This window comes from Leptonychotes weddellii, chromosome 1 (assembly GCF_054177405.1).
Source record: "Leptonychotes weddellii isolate Sample4059 chromosome 1, ASM5417740v2, whole genome shotgun sequence".
NCBI classification, from domain to species: Eukaryota; Metazoa; Chordata; class Mammalia; order Carnivora; family Phocidae; genus Leptonychotes; species Leptonychotes weddellii.
This window is the reverse complement of record NC_138369.1, coordinates 5,661,256-5,683,525: the sequence shown is the minus strand read 5'-3', so window position 1 is coordinate 5,683,525 and position 22,270 is coordinate 5,661,256. Positions and strand designations below refer to the sequence as shown.

The window sequence follows — 22,270 nt, the reverse complement described above, 5'->3', positions numbered from 1 at the left end:
TTTATTTATTTATTTGACAGAGAGAGACACAGCAAGAGCAGGAACACAAGCAGGGGGAGGGGGAGTGGGAGAGGGAGAAGCAGGCCTCCAGCAGAGCAGGGAGCCCGATGCGGGGCTCAATCCCAGGACCCTGGGATCATGACCTGAGCCAAAGGCAGACGCTTTTTTTTTTTTTAAAGATTTTTATTTATTTATCAGAGAAAGAGAGAGAGCGAGAGAGCACACAAGCAGGGGAAGCGGCAGGCAGAGGGAGAAGCAGGTTCCCTGCTAAGCAAGGAGCCTGATGCAAGACTCGATCCCAGGACCCTGGGATCATGACCTGAGCCGAAGGCAGACGCTTAACGACTGAGCCACCCAGGCACCCGAAGAACATCAATGTTTCAGAGGATAATTTTTGGGGCAACCACAGCAGCACTTGATATGATAAGTACTTTAAGCCTAAAGTTAGAAATCTTAAGAATGACTGCAAGAAAGCTGGCCAAACATGGAATTTTGTGGACAGCATATAGAGAAGAGAAGTAAAAAAGGACTATGGAGGGAGTTGTTGAGGAGAGATTAATACAAAAACAAATAAAAGGGAAGTCATGGATGCTTTGGGAATTGGATAAATCAAACACGTCTATTAGAGGAGAAAAAAACAGATTTAAGTTCACATTTGCCTTTGCGGCCCGCAATGTCCCCTTGGTTCTGAGGCCAGTGGCCCATCATGGACACGAGGCCACTCTACTGAGGAGCCTTTGCAGGGCTCCCTTCACATCCTTGTTCCTCAGGCTGTAGATGAAGGGGTTCAGCATGGGGGTGACCACAGTGTACATCACTGAGGCAACCGAGCTTCTCTGGGAAGAATGGGTCACAGCAGATGTGAGGTAGACCCCCAGGCTTGTGCCATAAAACAAAGAGACCATAGAGAGATGAGACCCACAAATGGAAAATGCTTTGTACTTGCCCTCAGAGGAGGACATCCTCATTAAGGAGGAGACAATCTGAGAGTAAGAGAAGAGGATCCCAGCGAAAGGAAACATGCACAGCAGGACAGTGGCAACATACGAGCATATGTTATTGATGAGGGTGTCCGAGCAGGCCACCTTGAGAATCTGAGATAGTTCACAGAAGAATGTGGAAGTTCCGTGCCTGGACAGAAGGTCAGCTGCCCCACCAGTAGAATATGAATCAGGGAAACCCAGAAAATGGTGAGCCAACAAATCAGAACCAGGAGGACACAGAGGTGTGGGTTCATGATGACTGTGTAATGAAGGGGGTGGCAGATAGCCACAAACCTGTCATAGGCCATCACCATCAAGAGGAAATCATCCATTCCAGCAAAAACCGTAAAAAAATACACCTGAGTGATGCATCCTATATAGGAGATGTCTTTGCTGTGTGCCCGGATGTTCAGCAGCATCTTGGGGATGGTGGTGGAGGTGAAGCAGATGTCTACAAAGGACAGGTTGGAGAGGAAGAAGTACATGGGGGTGTGGAGGTGGGAGTCAGAGAGAATAACCAAGATGACGAGCAGGTTTCCCAGCACAGTGACCAGATACATGGACAGGAACAAGCTAAAGAGGAGAGGCTGCAGTTCTGGATCATCTGAGAGGCCCAGAAGGAGGAATACTGATACTTCTGTCTGGTTTCCTGCTCCCATGTAGCTGGTGTGTTTGCTGGAGAAGGAGGCAAAACAACCTTCAATGAACAGCCAGCTGGCACCTCCTAGTATTCACCTTTGATCCTATTTTGCATGGGCATCCTTTACCCTCCATGAGACCTTCCAATGCCAGTGATCCACTCATTGACGTGGTAGCCCATTTCCATTTTAAATGTGCATAATCATTCAGACTGTCTTTAACTTAGCAGAAATCTTTCTCTTTTTATCTGCTACTCACTGGTTCTAATTCTTCTATTCAAATCTGTGGATATAAACTGATTTCTTCTTTGATATGATCTTCCGAAGTAATTGAAGACATTTAAGGTCTTTTCTTTGGTAACTTCCTTTATTCTAATAACCCTATCATAGTGATTAAGATAGGTTTTCAACTCAAACAACCTTCACTCTGTGACCTGATGTATCCTACTGATGTCACAGTTAACTCTCAAAGTGTCCTTTTTTCCCCTAAAAAATGTGGTTACTGCTATTACCTTCTTTATAATGATTCAAAATGCTATTGTGCACAGTAGGATGTCAATAAATAATAACTATTTTTATTAATGTATTCCTTTTATGACAATTATTTTTTGATATTTAACTGTCCCAAAATACAGTATTATAGAACTGTGATTTAGAAAAAGGGATCTTGAGTCAGACTTTCTAGAATAATAATTTGGTCTACCAACTTACTCTCTGTGTGACCCTAACAAAGTTAATTAATCTCTTGTAGCTGCAGATACCTCACCTCCACAATGGGAGTAGTAAATATTCCCTACATTGCAAGCCTGGTGAGTGAATTAAATGAGATGATGCATGTAATGTTTCTAGTGTGGTTCTTGTGACATACAGAGGACACTTGACAAACGTGAGCTTCTGTTCTTACCATCACAAAATTTTTGTCTTGGATGGCTGTCATTTATCAATATTCCACTTAAACTGGGGCAGCCATCAAAGATGGAATTCTGATCATTAGAAACACAACAGGTCTGTTACCTCTTTTGACTACCATGTAGCACTTCTAGTTAAGGAAGACCCTATGCCTCCCTCTTTCAGACAACACCTGCCAGGTGGATTCTTCCAAGAAAGAGGAAAAAGCATATGGATTACATAAATAAGAAGGGGGAAAATCACAAATCATTAAAATAAAATACAAAGCATGTTTGAGAGTGTATGCTTATATGTTCATGCTCACAAGTGGGGATGTGTTATATTAAAAATCAGAGGAGTTAATTGCAAAAAAAAGATAAAAAATATTTGAAGCTTCTATAAATCAAATCATACAAAAAATTGAAAGGCAAGTTTAAGATGTGAAAATAAATGTTTACATCTTCTATAATAGAAAAAGTTTTAGTATTATTAATGTCTATAGAATGTTAATTAATTAAAAGGAAAACAGAATCATGGAGGAACAATTTAGCCTAGGAAGGTGGGTAGAAAAGACTTCTCTGAAATATAAATATTTGAGCTGCTAGAGGAAGGATGGGTAATTGTTAATTAAGAGAAATAAGGAAAAGGAACACATTTTGGGCAGAAAGAACAGAATTTGCAGTTTCTCCATGGTGGGTGAGCTTGGTAATGGAAGGGATTTGAGAGGCCAGTGAGATGGAGAGCAGAAAGTGAGGGTCAGGAGGGAGAGAGTATGTGAGGAGCACATGTGGAGCACCCTGTACTATTCCTTAATGTAACTATCATGTCAGTAATTATATATATATATTTGTGGGTCAGAAATGGAGACTGTTTTTGCTCACCATTGTCTTTCCAGGGACTTACATAGTGTCTGCACATAGTAGTTGTTCAACATATGCAAATGTTAGATGTATAATAAAGATTGAGACCAAAAGCGTCAACTATAATGCAAAAAAGGAATCTTCAAACTCATCATATAACTGAATGTGAACACAAAATAGAATAGTAAGGTTAAATGCAATGCATTCATACCTATTTAAAAGAGTAATATATAGTGAAAAAGTCATACCTATTCTAGGAATGGAAAGATGGTTTAATGCTAGGATGTTTGCAAAAACAATTCATCACAAATATAGGGAAATGAAGAGGAATCATAATCATAATCACAATAGAAAATGGATTTGAGAAAACCTAGCAGCCATTCCTGTGGTTAGCTGCCAAGATAGAGCCTCTCATTAAGGAGGAGACTAAGAACAATTTCTTAACCCAATAAAGAATAGCTGTTGAAAACTGCAGCCAACAGGGTACTCTACATTAAAACACTAAAATATTTGTGTTAAATTCATGAAAAGACCAAGCAGTCCATCCCAACTTCAATCATTCAACATTCTCATGAACATCTAAAGAGAGTGATGAGAAAAGGAAATTAACCAAAAGCCAGAAATAATGACATCATTTGTAGATATATAGTGGACACTAAAGGAAAACAAAATAATACAGAACTATTAAGTGCTATCAGTAAGTCATATCTGCCAGCAAAAACAGGGAATATAATAGAAAAATTCAGTCACATGAGGAACAAAATAGTTAATACCTTGTGCTTAATAGATCTTCAGTGAGTAGTTAATGAATAAATGATGGGACAGGCAATTGAACAGGAGCTTACAATTCATGGGAAAGAGTAGAGAAGAGGAGGAGACTCACTGGAAAATAACTCTTCCTGGAGAGAGGCTCTAGATTCTGAAAGAGAGAGATAAGGAAGCTTAGCAAGAGCTGGAAAAGACTGACTTAAGTAGCAAGTAAAGCACCTTTAAACTACAGAGACTTCAGCTTTGCTGACTAACTAAATATGGGACTATTTCATTATTTTACAAATAAAACCCAGTGCCCATTTTCTCACCCCTTTCCCTCGTATTCCTCAGTCTTGACTGGGAAGCAATGATCCTACCGTCTCTGAGGGTTATCACTGAAGCTTTCTCTTCTCTGCAGTCTGTCCTGGAGAAGCCCATTTGGGTTTTCCTTTAGGCTGGCAACAGAGAATTATAGGAAGGAGCAGCAGGGATCTGTTATTATCATCTCAAAAGTTGAGTTCTTAAAGCTCCTCATTAAATAAATTGTTCTATTGATGTTCCTCTCTCTGAACAATTCAGTTCCCTTGGGATAGAAAGATGAAAGAATGGAAAATTTCAGACAATGCTATGTCTGTGTAGACCACAGTGGGCCAAGATGAAAGTATTTTCTTCAAGGAGAAATTCTTCTCTCTTCGGTTTGACTTAAATGACAAGGTATCCCCTAAGGAATATTTAACTCCTACAAGAACCAAAACCAGGAGTGAATGTTCCATGATGTTCATCCCTTGAAAAGTCTTTGAAGATTTCAAAGATCACTTGGTGTCTACAGTGTCATGGAGCAAAGAGGTTCTTTCTGAAGAAAAGCAGAGTGGTTAATAGTTTTGGTTCTGTTGAAAGGACTAACCAAATGAAGACTGAAAATATCCCTTGACATTTGCTGGTGACATGGAGGCCTTTGTTGATATTAGGGAGGGCTCCATTTTTTACCTCTAAAGTGAGGGGTAGGGGTATAACCAATCCAGGTAGAGTGGGTTGATGAGTGAGTATTGAGGAAATGGAGGTGCCAATATAAACCACCTATAAAGTTTGTCAGGGAAAGTGAGGATAGAGGTAGAACATTGCATAAAGAAATCATGGAGTATGGTTAGGTAACAAAATTTTTGTTTAATGGAAAATAAGGACACATGTTTGATTTCAAAGAGTGTGATCATATTTACTGCAGACATTTAAATACACAACACGTACTGACTACACAATTCACAGGATGCATGTACAATCTAAGTCAATGACAATCATAATGTGCTGTATTGCCAATGTATAGGATTTATGGGTCCAGAAATCAAGGCTTGTTAATAGAAGCAGCCCTGTCTAATGTCATGCCCAGTGAGCCAATTGGGCAGTATTTGCTTCAGGTCTCCTCAACTCTAGCCTCAGCAGCTTTAGAGGTCTTGACACCCACAAGGGTAGCACTTCCAGAAACATGGAAAAAGTCCCATTGAACTTCAAGCTATGCCCTTGCCTGGCACTTGAGGTCCCTTACAGCAGAAAAAAAAGAGTCACCAACTTGGCAGAGTTAATTGACCCTGGTCATGAATGTCATTGTTTGAACATGGCATTGGGCATGCAGTGGTACCCTACTGTGTTCAGTCCGTGGATGGGAGCAGCCAGCAGCATCTTCAGAGCAAAGAGTGGTGGGTACAGATGGCTGTCAGGCATTTATGCTCCCACAGCAAGAGATTTGAGTGGTGTGATCTTGGGTAAGTGAGGTCAGCTTCCTTTAGCTGAGGGCAATTCTCAGAAAGGGAAAAGGCTGAGAGCTGTCAGAAGACTGCACTCCCTGAATCTGGAAAATAAGCCCATAATTCTGAAGGGAGAAGTTGGCAACCCAACCCCAGTTTACTGTCCACCTGATCACCGTTTGGATACTGATCTGCGGCAATGTGCAGTGTCCAGGAGAGTTTATTTGTGATGCATGAGCGTCAGGAGTTGGGAAGAACTGTCTTTAGGAAGTGGGAGCCACACTGAGAAATTAAGGATCCTGAGTAAGGCTGAACCAAGCATAATGTTGTCTTTCTGACCTGCTCCTCTGTAACCCAATTCTTTCCTACTAAGGCCATTAAAACAAAACATAAGATCAACCCATGCCACTGCCAAGTGGAGATTATTTGTGGGGTATTTCACAGGCACATCAAACTGAATCTTTCCAACAACAAACTCAATTTTTCCCTCCCTCTCTCCTCCCTTCTTTAATAGGGGGTGCTTGGGTGGCTCAGTTGGTTAAGCAGTTAAGTGTCTGCCTTGGCTCAGGTCAAGATCCCAGGGAGACTGCTTCTCTCTCTACTTCCACCCCTCCCTCCCCACTCATACTTTCTCTCTTAAATAAATAAATAAATAAATGAAATATTTAAAAAAATAAAAAAATATAGGGATGAGGTAGGTGTTTTGCATGGTCTATCTTTTCAAAATTTTTTAAAAATAAACGTTCAAAACTTTTGAATTTGAACCCTGAACCTATTCATAAGACAAATAATTATTTTAAAGTAGGATAATAAGGCTCAAATTACTAATATCACAAAATTACTATAGAGAAAACCTGGAGTAGATGCAATTTGTGAAGAAAAAATATGGAAGTCTTATTTTTTTTTAAGATTTTTTTTGTTTATTTGACAGAGAGAGATAACGAGAGCAGGAACACAAGTAGGGGGAGTGGGAGACGAAAGAGCAGGCTTCCTGCCGAGCCGGGAGCCTGATGCTGGGCTGAATCCCAGGATCCTGGGATCATGACCTGAGCTGAAGGCAGATGCTTAACGACTGAGCCACCCAGGTGCCCCTGGAAGCCTTATTTAAAACAATTTTAATAAACAGGAAAGTTGACAAATTGGAGTGTATAGAGAGAATATTGGTTATTTGGGAAGTTGTATCATAAAATGGATGGATTATACAAATTCTTTCATCTACTTGAAGAACAATGTCATAGTCAGTTTGGGCTGCTATAACAAAATATCATAAACTGGGTGGCTTTAACAACAAAATATATTCCTCACAGTTCTGGAGGCTAGAAGTCTGAGAGTAGAGCACCAGCACAATCAAATTCTGGTGAAAGGCTTTGTGGCTGACTTCTCATTGTGTCCACACAAGGCAGAGAGAAGAGGTAAGTTCTCTTGTGACTCTCATAAGAATATTAATTCCATTCATGAGGGCTTTATCTTTATGACCATCTAATCCTAATTACCTTCCAAGGCTCCACCTCTTAATATCACTTTGGGGGTTAGGCTTTCAATATATGAATTTTGAGGGGACAGAAACTTTCAATCCATAGCAAGTACTAATGGGGAAATGAGCTTCCATTGAGGATGTGAAGGGCTGCTACAAAGACTAATGGCATAATTTCATTCTTTTTTATGGCTGAGTAATATTCCATTGTATTTATAGACACCATCTTCTTTGTCCATTCATCTATTGATGGACACTTGGGTTACTTCCATATCTTGGTTATTGTAGATAAATCTGCAATAAACATAAGGGTGCACATATCTTTTTGAATTAGTGTTTTTGTATTCTTTGGGTAAATACCCAGTAGTGGAATTACTAAATCATATGGTAATTCTATTACTGAACCATAAAAAATAATGAAATATTGCCATTTAAACAACATGGATGGATCTAGAGGGTATAATGCTAAGTGAAATAAGTCAGGCAGAGAAAGACAAACACCATATAATTTCACTCATACGTGGATTTTTTTTTTTTAAGATTTTATTTATTTGACAGAGAGAGAGATCGCAAGAGTAGGAACACAAGCAGGGGGAGTGGGAGAGGGAGAAGCAGGCTTCCAGCTGAGCAGGGAGCCCGATGCGGGGCTCGATCCCAGGACCCTGGGATCATGACCTAAGCCAAAGGCAGACGCCCAATGACTGAGCCACCCAGGCGCTCCTCATATGTGGAATTTAAGGAACAAAACAAATAAAGAAAAAAAAAGAGGGGCACCTGGGTGGCTCAGTCGGTTAAGAGTCTGCCTTCAACTCAGGTCATGATCCCAGGGTCCTGGGATTGAGCCCCACATTGGGCTCCTTGCTCAGCGGGGAGCCTGCTTCTCCCTCTCCCTCTGCCTGCTGCTCCCCCTGCTTGTGCTCTCTCTCTGTCAAATAAATAAATAAAATATTTTAAAAAAAAGAAAAAAAGAAAAAAAAAAGAGACAAAAAACCCAGACTCTTAAATATAGATAACAAACTGGTGGTTGGCCAGAGGGGAGATAGGTGGGGGATGGGTCAAATAGGTGAAGGGGATTAAGAGTACAGTCATCATGATGAACACTGAGTGATGTATAGAATTGTTGAATCATTCTATTATAGACCTGAAATTAATATGACTGTGTTAATTACGCTGGAATTAAAAAAAAAACTTAAAAAATTTTTAAATGAAAAAAAAAAAAGATTAGTGGCACATTTGTTCCCAGAGAGAACTATAGTATAGTTTAAGTTCTATAATGTACTTGCAGAATGATTCATCTATCTTCCCCCAAACAGTCCTTGGTATCAATGGATCCATTACTGCGAATTCAGTCTTACTCAAGGAAATCCATCCTCTCATTTAAAAAACTTATGAAGTGAAATGAATGACATGAAGTTCTTTCCTACCTCTATGAGTTTATGGTTAAAACCTCTTAGTTCACATTTATTTCAAAAAGGTGGTTCAAATTTGGTTTCATTCATTTAACAAATATTTGAGTGCCTACCATGTGGTACAGACTCACTGTGTATTGTCAGACCAAAGTTGGCTAAATATAGATCATACAATGACTGTGGTGGGTAGGAGGTGGCAGATGGCCACAAACGGATCATAGGTTGTTAGGGTCTGGAGGAAAATGTCCAAATACCCAACCACTATGAAAAAATACATCTGGGTGATGCAGCCTGCATAGTAGGTAATGGCTTTGTTCTCTGAATGTTCACCAGCATTTTTGGAACCATGGTGGAATTGAAACAAATATCAGAAGAAGATAGGTGGAAGAGGACGAAGTACATGGGTGTGTGGAGGTCATAGTCAGAGCTGATGGCCAGAATGATAAGTAGGTTTCTGAGCATGGTGACCACGTACATGGACAACAATAGTCTGAAGAGGAGAGTCCCAAGAAGAGAATTCTGAGACGCCTGTTTGTTTTCCTGCATCCATGTAGCTGATAATTCTGCCAGGAAACAGGCAAAGCAATGCTAATTAAAACAAACAAACAGGAAGGGCACCTGGCTGGCTCAGTTGGTAGAGCATACAACTCCTTTTTTTTTTTTTTTAAGATTTTTATTTATTTATTTGAGAGAGAGCACAAGCAGAGGGAGCGGCAGAGGTAGAGGGAGAAGCAGGCTCCCTGCTGATCAGGGAGCCCAATTTGGGGCTCGATCCCAGGACCCTACGATCATGACCTGGACCAAGACGCTCAACTGACTGAGCCACCCAGGCACCCCGACCATGCAACCCTTGGTCTCTGGGTAGTGAGTTCAAGCTCAACGTTGGGCATGGAGCCTACTTTAAAATAACAACAACAACAACAACAACAAAAACAAACAGGAACCCCAAATATAAAAATATTCTTATGATATTAATGCCCAAATAAAACAAAATCAAACATTCTCACTAGCAATCTAATATTCATTCATCAAGAAGGATTACAGATGCCATTATCTTGTACAGGTATCATTATGGGGATAATCTAGTCCCTCTTTCTGATCTTTATCACAGACTAGCCTTTGCTTTCAGATCTATCCCAATGTACCATCAACCTCTGGATGTCCAGCTCAGAATCAGTCCATTTGAAGTACAACACATCAATGGTTTGAACATCCTTCTGAAATTTGTCTTTTGGATAATTCTGCTTTTCCCCACATTTCTTTCATATTGTAGCAGATCTGTGCATGTTGGTGGTGCTCAGGCCCCACTTTGCTCTGTGGTCCGACCCCCTGACAATAGCTAATCAGATCAGAGAGCAGTGTCTGGTCCGAACTGGCCAGTTTCTTCCCTGAAAATTTGGAAATGAAACTCAGATTTTGGTTAATAATTGGAGGGGGTGGAGTTGATGGGATACATGAATCATCAAATTTATAAATAAGATAAGCATGTCTGCTATCATCATCATCATTATTTAATTCACTCTAGAGTCTAAAGTCTAAAGTCAAGGTCACAAATCTAAAATCTCTAGGGATTTTCAGGGCACCTGGGTGGCTCAGTCGTTAAGCGTCTGCCTTCAGCTCAGGTCATGATCCCGGGGTCCTGGGATCGAGCCCCGCATCAGGCTCCCTGCTCAGTGGGAAGCCTGCTTCTCCCTCCCCCCCTTCACCTGCTTGTGTTCCCTCTCTCGCTGTGTCTCTCTCAAATAAGTAAATTTTTAAAAATCTTAAAAAAAAATAAAAAAAAATAAAATCCCTAGGGATTTTCAACTAGACTCTTTTAGCCACTATGTTCTTGTTCCTGGAGTTACTGCTAGCAAAACCATACATGTACGCGTTAGACACTCCTCCTTCCTTTGGGAGCCCAAATGGATCACCCAGATTACAGTGGGGAAGAAGAACATGGTTGTACTGATGGTAGGTACACTCCAGAAATAGTGTTTGTTATGGGATCCAAGCAGCCCTGGGGTCAGCAGGACAACGATATTATCCTTATTGTCCTGGTCAGTGAGCTGGGAGCAAAGGGGCAGACAAGAAGCATCTATCCTTTCAGGGACATCCAAGGTTGAAATCTCAAAGATCCTAATTAAATAAGTGTTCCTTTTTTACTTACTTTTTAAAAAAGATTTTATTTTTAAGCAATCTCCGCACCCAACGTGGGACTTGAACTTATAACCCAGAGATCAAGAATCTCATGCTCCACCGACTGAGCCAGCCAGGTGCCCCTTGTTATTTTATTTCTAAACAGGTTAGCTAGTTGGGAGAGAGAAAACCATAATAAAATGGAAACTGTGCTTGACAATTCTATTCCAATGTGAGAAATTTGAAGGCAATCATGTTTTTCCTCACAGTAGGAGTTCTTCTCTCCCTAGGTATGATCTCATAGTTCAGGATTCCCTCTAAAAAATATCCCATTGGAGTCTGAGCCACATGTTCTTTGCCAATCAAAATACTTAAATAGCGATTGTAAAAGGCCTGGTAAGTGTTTAATGGTACCTTAAGTCAAAGACTTGCCCTATCAAGTATGAATATAAAAACACATAACCGGGGGCGCCTGGGTGGCTCAGATGGTTAAGCGTCTGCCTTCGGCTCAGGTCATGATCCCAGGGTCCTGGGATCGAGCCCCGCATCGGGCTCCTGGCTCAGCGGGGAGCCTGCTTCTCCCTCTCCCCCTGCTCATGCTCTCTCTCTCTCTCTCTCTGTATCTCTGTGTCTCAAATGAATAAATAAAATCTTTAAAAAACAAACAAAAAAAAAACACAAAAAAACACATAACGGTGTCGGTAAAACCTACTAACAAAACCAATAGTAAACCCCATAGTCTTTATCATTATTCATTTAATATGAACAGCACCCCCTGACATGTGTTATCATTTTTATTTTTATTTTTTTAAGATTTTATTTATTTATTTGACAGAGAGAGACACAGCGAGAGAGGGAACACAAGCAGGGGGAGTGGGAGAGGGAGAAGCAGGCTTCCCGCTGAGCAGAGAGCCCGACGCGCGACTTGATCCCAGGACCCCGGGATCATGATCTGAGCCGAAGGCAGACGCTTAAAGACTGAGCCACCCAGCTGCCCCTATCGTTTCTATTTCAGAGATGAGTAGCAGAAGTAGAGAGAAGCTGACCAACTTGCAAATGGCAGAGCTGGAATTGGACCAGATGCCTGACCTCAGAATAGGTAGAAAATGTGGTTTGAGAATTTGAAAATTAAAAGGTGCCTTTATAAGTCAGTGGGAAAGGAAGGACTAGTATAAAGTGTGAGAACAAAGTTGTTTTTCATTTGGAAAGAGTAGATCTCTACATCCCACTGAACAGAAATACATCACTGGTAGAGTATATTTTAAAAATAAAAATATAAATTTGAACTATAGGAAAGAACTGTTGAAAAATTTGTTTGTTACAATACATAGACAAAAATATTAACAATATGATACAAAATCACAATCTATATCGTGTCATATCAGAGATATCACATATCATTCTGGAAGGAGATTGTGAATTATGACACTAAAGGAATGAGATTTTGTATGTTAAAAACTCAATTCGAGGGCGCCTGGGTGGCTCAGTTGGTTAAGCGACTGCCTTCGGCTCAGGTCATGATCCTGGAGTCCAGGGATCGAGTCCCGCATCGGGCTCCCTGCTCGGCAGGGAGTCTGCTTCTCCCTCTGACCCTCCTCCCTCTCATGCTCTCTGTCTCTCATTCTCTCTCTCTCAAATAAATAAATAAAATCTTTAAAAAAACAAAAACAAAAAAACCCTATTCGAATTACTATTTTGGGAACTAGACTAATATTCTTAAGCAGTCCAGTTAGACAATGTGATACCTCCTACAGTCCTGTAAGTGGTTAGTGCCAGTCTTATCAAGTTATACAGGACTCCAAGGCTACTGTAGAAAGGATTACTTCTTCAGAGGAACTTACCTTCTATTTAAAGAGCATTTCTGGGGGCGCCTGGGTGGCTCAGTCAGTTAAGTGTCTGACTCTTGATTTCAGCTCAGGTCATGATTTTCGGTTGTGAGATCGAGTCCCTCATTGGGCTAATGTGCTAGGCATGGAGCCTGCTTGAGGTTGTCTCTTTCTCTCTCCCTCTGTCCCTCCCCCCACTCTCTCTAAAAAAAAGAGAGAGAGAGCATTTCTGGTACAATAATAAATTAATTCTCTTCTTTCAAGGATGTAGGCCATGTATAAATTAACATGTATGTATATGTGTATATATATGTGTGTATAAGTATTAATGTGAAATTGAATTAAAGTTCTCAAAAAAGACTGGAAGGATCACAAAGGAATGAAAAAGGAGATCTCAGACTTACTCTTAGCATGACAGTAAAAATCATCAGAGTAGAAAAATTCTCAAATTTGGATTTCCAGCTTTGGGATATGTAACAGTCAGAGTAGGTTAGACTCTATTGTTGAAAACAGCAACAGTGTGTGTAATAGAACTGAAATATTACTGATTTAATGAAACAAAAATCTTATTTCTTTCTCTTGAAAAGTATCTACCAACTTGGGCAACCATCCAGGACAGTCCTCCACATATTGGTCAGCTTTCTAAACTCTTTGGATCTTGTGATGCCTTCATTCCTCAATAGCCGTATCAAGTGAAGAGTGAACATGAAGAATAACGTACCAGCTCTTCAACTGTTTTAGTCTAGAAGGGACCCATCACTTCCACTCATATTTTATCGGACACATCAAAACATATTACCACCTTTAACTTCAAGGGAGAAAGAAAATACCATTCTTTTGGATATCCAATAGGAGAGGATAACCAGAAATATTGTCAACCAAGCAATAAAATACCCAATTCAAATTGTACACATTGAAATCCATGTGAAAATCTGGGCAGCTTGTTATTAGAATACGGGCTCAGGGTCAGAGTTCTGGATTTGAATCCTGGTTTTGCCACTTGTTCCCTTGGCAACTTTGGGGAAGATTTTTAAGCTCTTAGATTCTCAATTTCCTTACCTCTAAAATGGAGACAGTAGGGGCGCCTGGGTGGCTCAGTCATTAAGCGTCTGCCTTCGGCTCAGGTCATGATCCCAGGGTCATGGGATCGAGCCCCGCATCGGGCTCCCTGCTCAGTGGGAAGCCTGCTTCTCCCTCTCCCACTCCTCCTGCTTGTGTTCCCTCTCTCGCTGTCTCTCTATCTGTCAGATAAATAAATATAATCTTTAAAAAAAAAATAAAATAAAATGGAGACAGTAATCCTTCCCATTGAGGAAGATTACATAAGACAGTAGAAAGAAGTTAGCATAGGCTTACCATATAAGTACTAAAACACTGACTGTATTTTATTATGTATTTTAATCATATTTTATCCAGTAAAAAAACCCCAAAACACTGTTGGTAATACATGCACATGAACAACACAAACCTACAACAAAACACGTAGAAATAAGTTAAGGTGAACGATCAATAGTTTAAGCATTCTCCACCAACATTTGAGATAACAAGGCTAAAGTAAATGCTCCAAATCCAAGTTAGAACTCACCAGTGAGGAAGTAAGAAAGATCAAGGACATACTTTTTGGACAACAGATAGGGCAGAAAGATCATCAGATAAATTATGTGGAAATTAGTTGTTTAAAAGTGTGTAAAAACTAGGGGAGTGCAGTCATAGCTCCTTCAGGATTAGGTGAAAGAGGGTTTACAAGATTCAAGAGTAAACTTTAGAATCAAAATTTTTGCCTTTGGGATCCATAAAACTTCTTAGTCCTGGGGCCAAGAGATCCATCACAGACGAGAGGTTGCTCTACTGAGAAGCCTTCCCAGAGCCCCCTTCACATCCTTGTTCTTCAGGCTGTAGATGAAGGGGTTCAGCATGGGGGTGACCACAGTATACATTACTGAAGCCACTGAGACTTTCTGGGGGGAGTGAGTTACTGCAGAAGTGAAGTAGACCCCAACACTTGTTCCATAAAATAAAGAAACCACTGAGAGGTGAGACCCATAGGTGGAAAATGCTTTTTGCTTTCCCCCCAATGAAGGCATCTTCCTTATCGATGAAGCAATCTGTGAGTAGGAGAAAAGGATCCCAACAAGGGGAAAAACACCCAGCACACAAGTCATAAAGTATATCAATGCGCTGTTCAGGAAGGTATCAGAGCAGGCCAACTTGAGAATCTGTGTCAGTTCACAGAAGAAATGTGGAATTTCAAGATCTCGGCAGAAGCTCAGATGCATCATCAGAGAGATGTGAAGAAGAGATGTCATGACACCAACGAACCAGGTCACAAGAACCAGCAGGCCACAGAGGCGTGGGTTCATGATGACCATGTAGTGCAGGGGGTGGCAGATGGCCACAAACTGGTCATAGGCCATTATAGTCAGGAGTAGAGTGTCCAGGATAGGAAAAAACATGCAAAAATAGACCTGCGTGAGGCAGTCCATATAGGAGATGGCTTTGTTCTCTGTATGGATGTTCACCAGCATCTTGGGCACTATGGTGGTGCTGAAACAGATGTCAACCAAGGACAGGTTGGAGAGGAAGAAGTACATGGGGGTGTGGAGGTGGGGGTCAGAGCAGATGGCCAGGATGATGAGCAGGTTCCCAAGCACAGTGACCAGGAACGTGGACAGGAACAGCCCAAATATGAAGGGCTGTAATTCTGGATCCTCAGAGACCCCAAGGAGGATGAACTCTAAAACTTCTGTTCGGTTTCCTGCTCCATGTACCTGATATATCTATGAAGGAAGAGACAAGAGCAACATGAATTAGCAGCAAACTGGCACGCTCCATGTAACAAAAATATTGACCATGCTTTTCACTCAAGTTATTTGTGAAGTCAGTCATTGTGTCTAAGTGTTGGGTCTCCTTTCACTTATAAGTGAAATCTGAAAAAATGGAGTCTTTTATGCCAACCACCCATCTTAGGCAAAATAAGTCAGCCAGAGAAGGACAAATACCATATGATTTCACTCATTTGTGGAATTTAAGAAACAAAACAAACAATCATAGTGGAAAAAGAGAGGAAAACCAGGGTGCCTGGGTGGCTCAGTCAGTTAAGCATCTGCCTTTGGCTCAGGTCATGATCCCAGAGTCCTGGGATTGAGCCCTGCATTGGGCTCCCTACTCAGCAGGGAGCCTGCTTCTCCCTCTCTCTCTGCTGCTCCCCCTGCTTTTGCTCTCTCTCTCTGTCAAATAAATAAATAAAATCTTAAAAAAAAAGAAAGTGCTGAATCACTAAATTATACAGCTGAAACTAATATTACACTGTATGTTAACTAACTGGAATTTAAATAAAAACAAAAAAAACCTCCAAAAACTGAAAAAAAAAATCCATTTTATAACAACAGAAGTAAAATGGAATCCTACAGAATGGAGTCTAGAATTCCTAATTACCTATCTTTAAAAAAATTTTTTAAATTTAAGTTCAATTTAGTTAACATATATTATTAGTTTCAGGGGTAGAATTTAGTGATTCATCTGCATCATGTAACACCCAGTGCTCATTACATCAAGTCTCCTCCTTAATGCCCATCCCTCAATTACCCCATCCCCCGACCCACCTCCCTTCCAGCAACCCTCAGTTTGTTTCCTAGAGTTAAGAGACTTGCCTCCCTCTCTGTTTTTTTTTTTTTTTTTTTAAGATTTTATTTATTTATTTGACAGAGAGAGAGACAGCGAGAGAGGGAACACAAGCAGGGGGAGTGGGAGAGGGAGAAGCAGGCTTCCTGCAGAGCAGGGAGCACGATGTAGGGCTCGAACCCAGGACCCTGGGGTCATGATCTGAGCTGGAAGCAGTCGCTTAACGACTGAGCCACCCAGGCGCCCCTCCCTCTCTGTTTTTGTCCTAATCACCTATCTTAGGCATCCATTTTATAATAGTCCTGTTGGATGGTCATGGAGCTTCAAAATGGGACACATCAACATCATGTACCTCCTGGTAGGAGGCACTGGAAAGGACCCAATGTTACTTCTGTGAGATTCCTGCCAAAGATGCAGGACTTCAATCTAAAGACTAGGGAGCATCAGACAAACTCAAAATGAGGGACATTCTACACAATTTCTGACCTGTGCCCTTCAAAAATGCCAATGTCATCATATACAAAGAGAGTCTAGGAACTGTTCCAGATGAAAGGAAGCTTAAGAGACATGTCAACTGAATGAAATGCATGATCCTGGATCTTCTTTTGCTATAGATGACATTGTTAGGATAAATGTCAAAATAGGAATGAGTTCTGTAATTTTGATAGTAGTATTATATCAATGTTACTATCTTGATTTTGATCATTGTGCTGTGGTTATGTGAGGAAAATGTCCTTGTTTTTAGGGGATACCAAAGAGTTAGAGGTAAAGAGGTACCATATTTGCAGTGTAACTTACTTGTAAATGGTTCTGAAAACACACACGAAGAAAAGGAAGAGAGAAAAGTGGATGAAGAAAAAAGTAAAGATGGTAAAATTTAACATCTGGGGGATCTGGTAAAGGATATACATAGGAGCTATTTATATTGTTCTTCCAACTTTTCTGTAAATCTGAAATGAAGTCAAAATTAAAAGTTAAAAAGTAGCATTTTCACACAATGCCCAGTCGAAAAAAAAAAAGAAGAAGAAAATCTATCCATGGATGGATAGATTGTTGTCAGGAAAGAGTCAAACTTCTAAGAACACTGCAGATGAGGTGACCCCTCACAGATTTAGAGCCTACATTCACACTCCCCTAGAAAACTCAGCCAGAGGAATTAGTCTAAAGTGGTCCTGGATGAATTGTATTCTAGGTGTCAGGCAGAAGCAAACACAAATCTCTGGAAGGGGTTTTCATCTGAGGATATCTGCCTCAGTGTCCACAAGGGAGATTGGTCTGAGGTTTTTCTTTCTTTTAACATCCTTTCCATGCTTGCCTGCATATGCTGGTTCCTTCTGACTTCCCAGTGTTATTACGGACTACACCAGCCTTTCTTATCTTTTTTTTTTTTTTAAGATTTTATTTATTTGACAGAGAGAGACACAGCAAGAGAGGGAACACAAGCAAGGGGAGTAGGAGAGGGAGAAGCAGGCTTCCTGCTGAGCAGGGAGCCCGATGTGGGGCTCGATCCCAGGACCCTGGGATCATGACCTGAGTTGAAGGCAGACGCTTAATGACTGAGCCATCCAGTCGCCCCTACACCAGCCTTTCACTTTCGAAGCACCAACACTTTGGCCTTCGTAGGAATTCTAAAAATGCTGTGATTCTTCCCCCAGCCATGCCTGTGAAGTACTGCCCTCCCTGCTGGGGCTCTTGCATGCCTTTGTCTTCTCCGTGATCATTCCTGTCCTTGTTTCTCAGATGAAACATCACTTCTTCAGAGGAGCCTTTCCTGAGCCCTCCCTGCCCACCAAGTGTAGTCCTCTAATCCATGCCTTTATAGTCTCCTGCATTTTTCTTCACTGCACAAATCATAACTATATTCACATTTACTTATGGAATTATCTGATTAATATCTGTCCCTCTTACCACTGAATCATAAACCACACAAGTTCAGATCACAAGTTACAAAATTTACTTTTCCTCATATCTCCCATGCTTTGTACTCGAAGAGCATGGAAAGTGGAATAAAGACTGAAACCAAAAATGATCCCATATATTACAAACCAGAAATCTATAGGTTGATCTCTGACTATAGAAGCAACAAACTGAACAAGGAGTAAAATGAAGCATGAATCAATCGATGCAGAAAATAACACAGCTTCCAAACAAATCAAAATACATTTAATAAAATCTAAAAGTTACCGATGGGAAGGGAACAGAGTAAAATTTTAGTCACATGGAATCGAAGGATACTGCCAAAAGGTGATAAAGAATAGCTATGTTAAAGCAAGGGTTAATCCAAGACCCATTATTAAACCCTAAAAAACAAAACAAGCAGACAAAAAGCAGAAAGAGGTAATGATGCCTGCTATTATAATTATTTAACATTGTTTCCAATAATTAAAAAGAAATGCCATAAGACAGAAAAGTGAATGAGATACAATATTAGGAAATCAAAAGCAAATCTGGTCGCTATCAGCTGCTGATGTGATTGCCCGCTGCAGTTAGAACAAATCAGTGTCATTAGCTTCTTATGGATCTGTAAACAATCATTAGGAAAGATAAGAGAGGTCTATTCACAATTGACGACATAGATAACACCTGGCATGGAATGGGCATTCAGTACATATTTCGTGAATCACAGAGTATATACAACCCAGTAGAAACCAAGTCATGATGGCGGTGGGGTGAAGAAGGAGATATCCTGCTGGACAGAGATTCTTCAATTATTGCATGCATTAGAATCACCTGGAGGACTTGCTAAAACCAATTTCTGAGTCTCCCCCCGGGTTTCTGTCAGCAGGTCTTGGGCAGGGACTGAGACTATATTTTTCTAATAAGCTCCCAGGAGATACAGTGGTGGCTGCTCCAGGAATGACTAGTTGAGAACTACTACACCAGAGACGCACAAGGAAGTTGTGAGCAGGTGGGTTAGAAAAGTCGGCTTGAGGGAGTACCAACAGTGACACTGTGGAAGTCACTAGTTTCCAGAACGAGGGCCCATTAGAGCTGGGGGTGACAGAAAATAGTAGCAATGGAATCCAAAAAGACATAACCAGGGAAATAAATTCCAGAAGCTAAAAAAAAAAAAAAAAGGGGGGTCATGAGTCATTATCAATCCTATAACCTCCTTCCCCCAACCGATTTTTAGTCCTCCTTTTCATACCCAGTACTCACTAGGATGGTGTGACTCAGTTGGCTGCCATCGCATAAAGAAATGTTTGTGTAACCTCTTTCTCCTCTGTTGGATGCTGATGACAGACTCTATACCAGAGAATGGCAGGGAGACAGAACCTGTCCCCAGGTCATGTCCCTGAGAGGCCCAGGTGTGTTCTCCTAGTCAGGTGTCACTGAACTATGGGTGAGGATGCTAGGGAAGTATTTATGGTTTCTCCAGTCCCTGTGGGGATGATTTCTCATACTTCTCATTAAATAAATTGTTCCTCTGATCTTCTACTCTTCAGGTCATTCAGCTCCTTTGGGGTAATGAGAAAATGGCAGAATGGAACCGTGTGTGCTAATTCTGTTTCCAGGAAGGCAGCTTTGGAGCCAGATGGATCTCTCTGCCCCCATGGGCTTCTTCCTTCTTGGAAGAGCTTCATCACTATGGATTTGGCTTGGAGGGAAAGAGGTTCCCCCTCAGGAATGCATTGCTGCTGCAAAGACCCATCTCCCTATAGCCACAGTACTTTAGGATCTGTCTCAAAGTAACACAAAAGAAAGAAAGCTCACCTGTCTCAGTGAATCCCTTGTGACCCTTTTGTGACTGCATAGGCTACATGGTGTTGAACGTGTTGTGTAGATAAGCAAAGTCCCATTTCAGGAGAGGGAGGGTCAACCATGTAAAAAGATGATACTAGGCCAAGTAATAAAGGCTGAACAATATCCTTTGGAGTTACTGACATGGCATGGAAAATAAGAGAAAGAGCAATTTGGTGGAGGGGTGGGGAGGAGTCTACTTGTACCGGACTTGGGGGTGACTTGGCAGTGAGAAAATTGACCTCTTGAGTGCAGGAAAGTGACCTCTTCCTCTGTCAAGAATGCTCTCTATAGGGGCGCCTGGGTGGCTCAGTTGGTTAAGCGACTGCCTTTGGCTCAGGTCATGATCCTGGAGTCCTGGGATCGAGTCCCACATCGGGCTCCCTGCTCGGCAGGGAGTCTGCCTCTCTCTCTGACCCTCCCCCCTCTCATGCTCTCTGTCTCATTCTCTCTCTCAAATAAATAAATAAAATCTTTAAAAAAAAAAAAAAAGAATGCTCTCTATAGAGGGAGGGTAATACCATGTGTTTTTTTTCATTTTGGATGTGAGAAAATGTTTAAATGACAAAGAAAACACTCCAGTTGATTGTAGAAAATTAAACTGATATTCCATGATTTACCATAAAAACAAGTTCTGCCACATGTTTTTAAGTGAATAAATCAAGGGCACCTGGGTGGCTCAGTCGATTAAGTGTCTGACTCTTGATCTCAGCTCAGGTCTGGTCTCAGGGTTGTGAGTTCAAGCCCTGCACTGGGCATGGAACCCACTTAAACATTTTTTTAAATGAATAAATAATTTATCTTATCAATATTTACTCTTAATTGTAAGTGAAATGTATTATTTTTAATTTCTTGAGTAAAAACTGGAGTGGTGAAATCAAAGTCGGATGTGTTATTAACACCACTTTAGTAAGTAGAAGCAATTTCCTGTCAACAAGTATAAATAGCTTTCTACCACATATATGTAACTTAATGAGCATTTATAATCTCAGTGGTGTAATCTAACAGCCATTGGAACCATAACCACAAGACTCTAAATATTATATAGGAAATTTCTTCATCCCTTTTAGTAAATAGTCTTAGAGAGCAAAATGCCACTATAGCAAGATTCAAAAAACCTATGACATGAATTCATATTTTTAGGCTATGAATGGAACACATTTCCTTTTTTTTTTTTAAAGATTTTATTTATTTATTTGAGAGAGAGAGAATGAGAGAGAGCAAGCACATGAGAGGGGGGAGGGTCAGAGGGAGAAGCAGACTCCCCGCCGAACAGGGAGCCCGATGCAGGACTCGATCCAGGGACTCCAGGATCATGACCCGAGCCGAAGGCAGTCGCTTAACCAACTGAGCCACCCAGGCGCCCTGGAACACATTTCTTAATAACTTTAGAAATTCTTTGAGACAAGGTGTATCCAAGCATTAATTGGACAGGTCTTATACCGCAAGACTCAGTTAAAGAGAAGTGTTTGCATTTTTTCAAATTTTGAATCAAATGTTCTCTGATATTCTTTAGACTGTGGGCAATTGTTCAGTGGCTTAGTTGAAATTTTCATGGCAAAAATATCCTTTTTAGTCTTTTCCTGATAGTTTCCTGACAAAATTTTGATAACTGAAAAAAATCTGTTTTATCATCCATCTAAAAATCTTCCTCTTTATTTTGTGTGTAAGATTCCAAGCCACACATGTAGCTGACCAAATCAGATCCGGGAAAAAAAGGCTTTAAAACTTCTGTTATACACCCATGTTCACAGCAGTTTATTCACATAGCCAAAAGGTGGAAGCAACCCAAGTATCTATTGACAGATTAATAGATAAGCAAAATGCGGTGTATACACACAAGGGATATTATTCAGCCTAAAAAAGGAAGGAAATTCTGACACACACTACAACATAGATGAACGTTGAAGACATTGTGTTAAGTGAAGTAGGGCACTCCCGAAAAGACAGGTATTTTTTTTTTTTTTTAAAGATTTTATTTATTTATTTGAGACAGAGAGAATGAGATACAGAGAGCATGAGAGGGAGGAGGGTCAGAGGGAGAAGCAGACTCCCCGCCGAGCAGGGAGCCCGATGCGGGACTCGATCCCGGGACTCCAGGATCATGACCTGAGCCGAAGGCAGTAGCTTAACCAACTGAGCCACCCAGGCGCCCGAATTGTAGGAGTTCTTTATGCATTTTACATACTAATACTTTATTGGATATATTATTTACAAATATCT

At 40.8% G+C, this 22,270-nt stretch overlaps 2 protein-coding genes across 4 annotated transcripts; both read right to left on the bottom strand.

Annotated features, from left to right (window-relative positions):
- Positions 1-409: 409 nt before the first annotated feature.
- LOC115943386 (olfactory receptor 7D4-like) lies at positions 410-1,642 on the bottom strand. The gene is given in 2 exon segments (XM_031035894.2): positions 410-1,117; positions 1,120-1,642. Coding segments are annotated over 2 exon segments (936 nt in total). The 3' UTR covers positions 410-704.
- Positions 1,643-14,372: 12,730 nt separating this feature from the next.
- LOC102734561 (olfactory receptor 7D2) lies at positions 14,373-20,072 on the bottom strand. Of its 3 annotated transcripts, none has more exons than XM_081812388.1 (2): positions 19,798-20,072; positions 14,373-15,419 (listed from the first exon to the last, which is right to left on the bottom strand). In XM_081812388.1, exons 1-2 carry the CDS (start codon positions 19,859-19,861, stop codon positions 14,512-14,514), a joined length of 972 nt encoding a protein of 323 aa, XP_081668514.1. In that variant the 5' UTR covers positions 19,862-20,072; the 3' UTR covers positions 14,373-14,511. The 3 variants fall into 3 exon arrangements, with proteins under 3 accessions (XP_081668514.1, XP_081668526.1, XP_006752304.3); XM_081812400.1 differs by lacking the exon at positions 19,798-20,072 and adding an exon at positions 19,283-19,292 and having other exon boundaries at positions 14,373-15,440; XM_006752241.3 differs by lacking the exon at positions 19,798-20,072 and adding an exon at positions 15,511-15,517 and having other exon boundaries at positions 14,373-15,443.
- Between the last annotated feature and the right edge of the window lie 2,198 nt (positions 20,073-22,270).

What these genes read in the sequence shown, in the direction of transcription:
- LOC102734561 (XM_081812388.1), bottom strand. Translation starts at nt 19,861, where the DNA reads ATGGGGGCAGAGAGATCCATCTGGCTCCAAAGCTGCCTTCCTGGAAAC. An exon ending in AAACAGAATTAGCACACACG is followed by an intron (nt 15,420 to 19,797) that starts GTTCCATTCTGC and finishes CAGAAGTTTTAG; the next exon opens with AGTTCATCCTCCTTGGGGTC.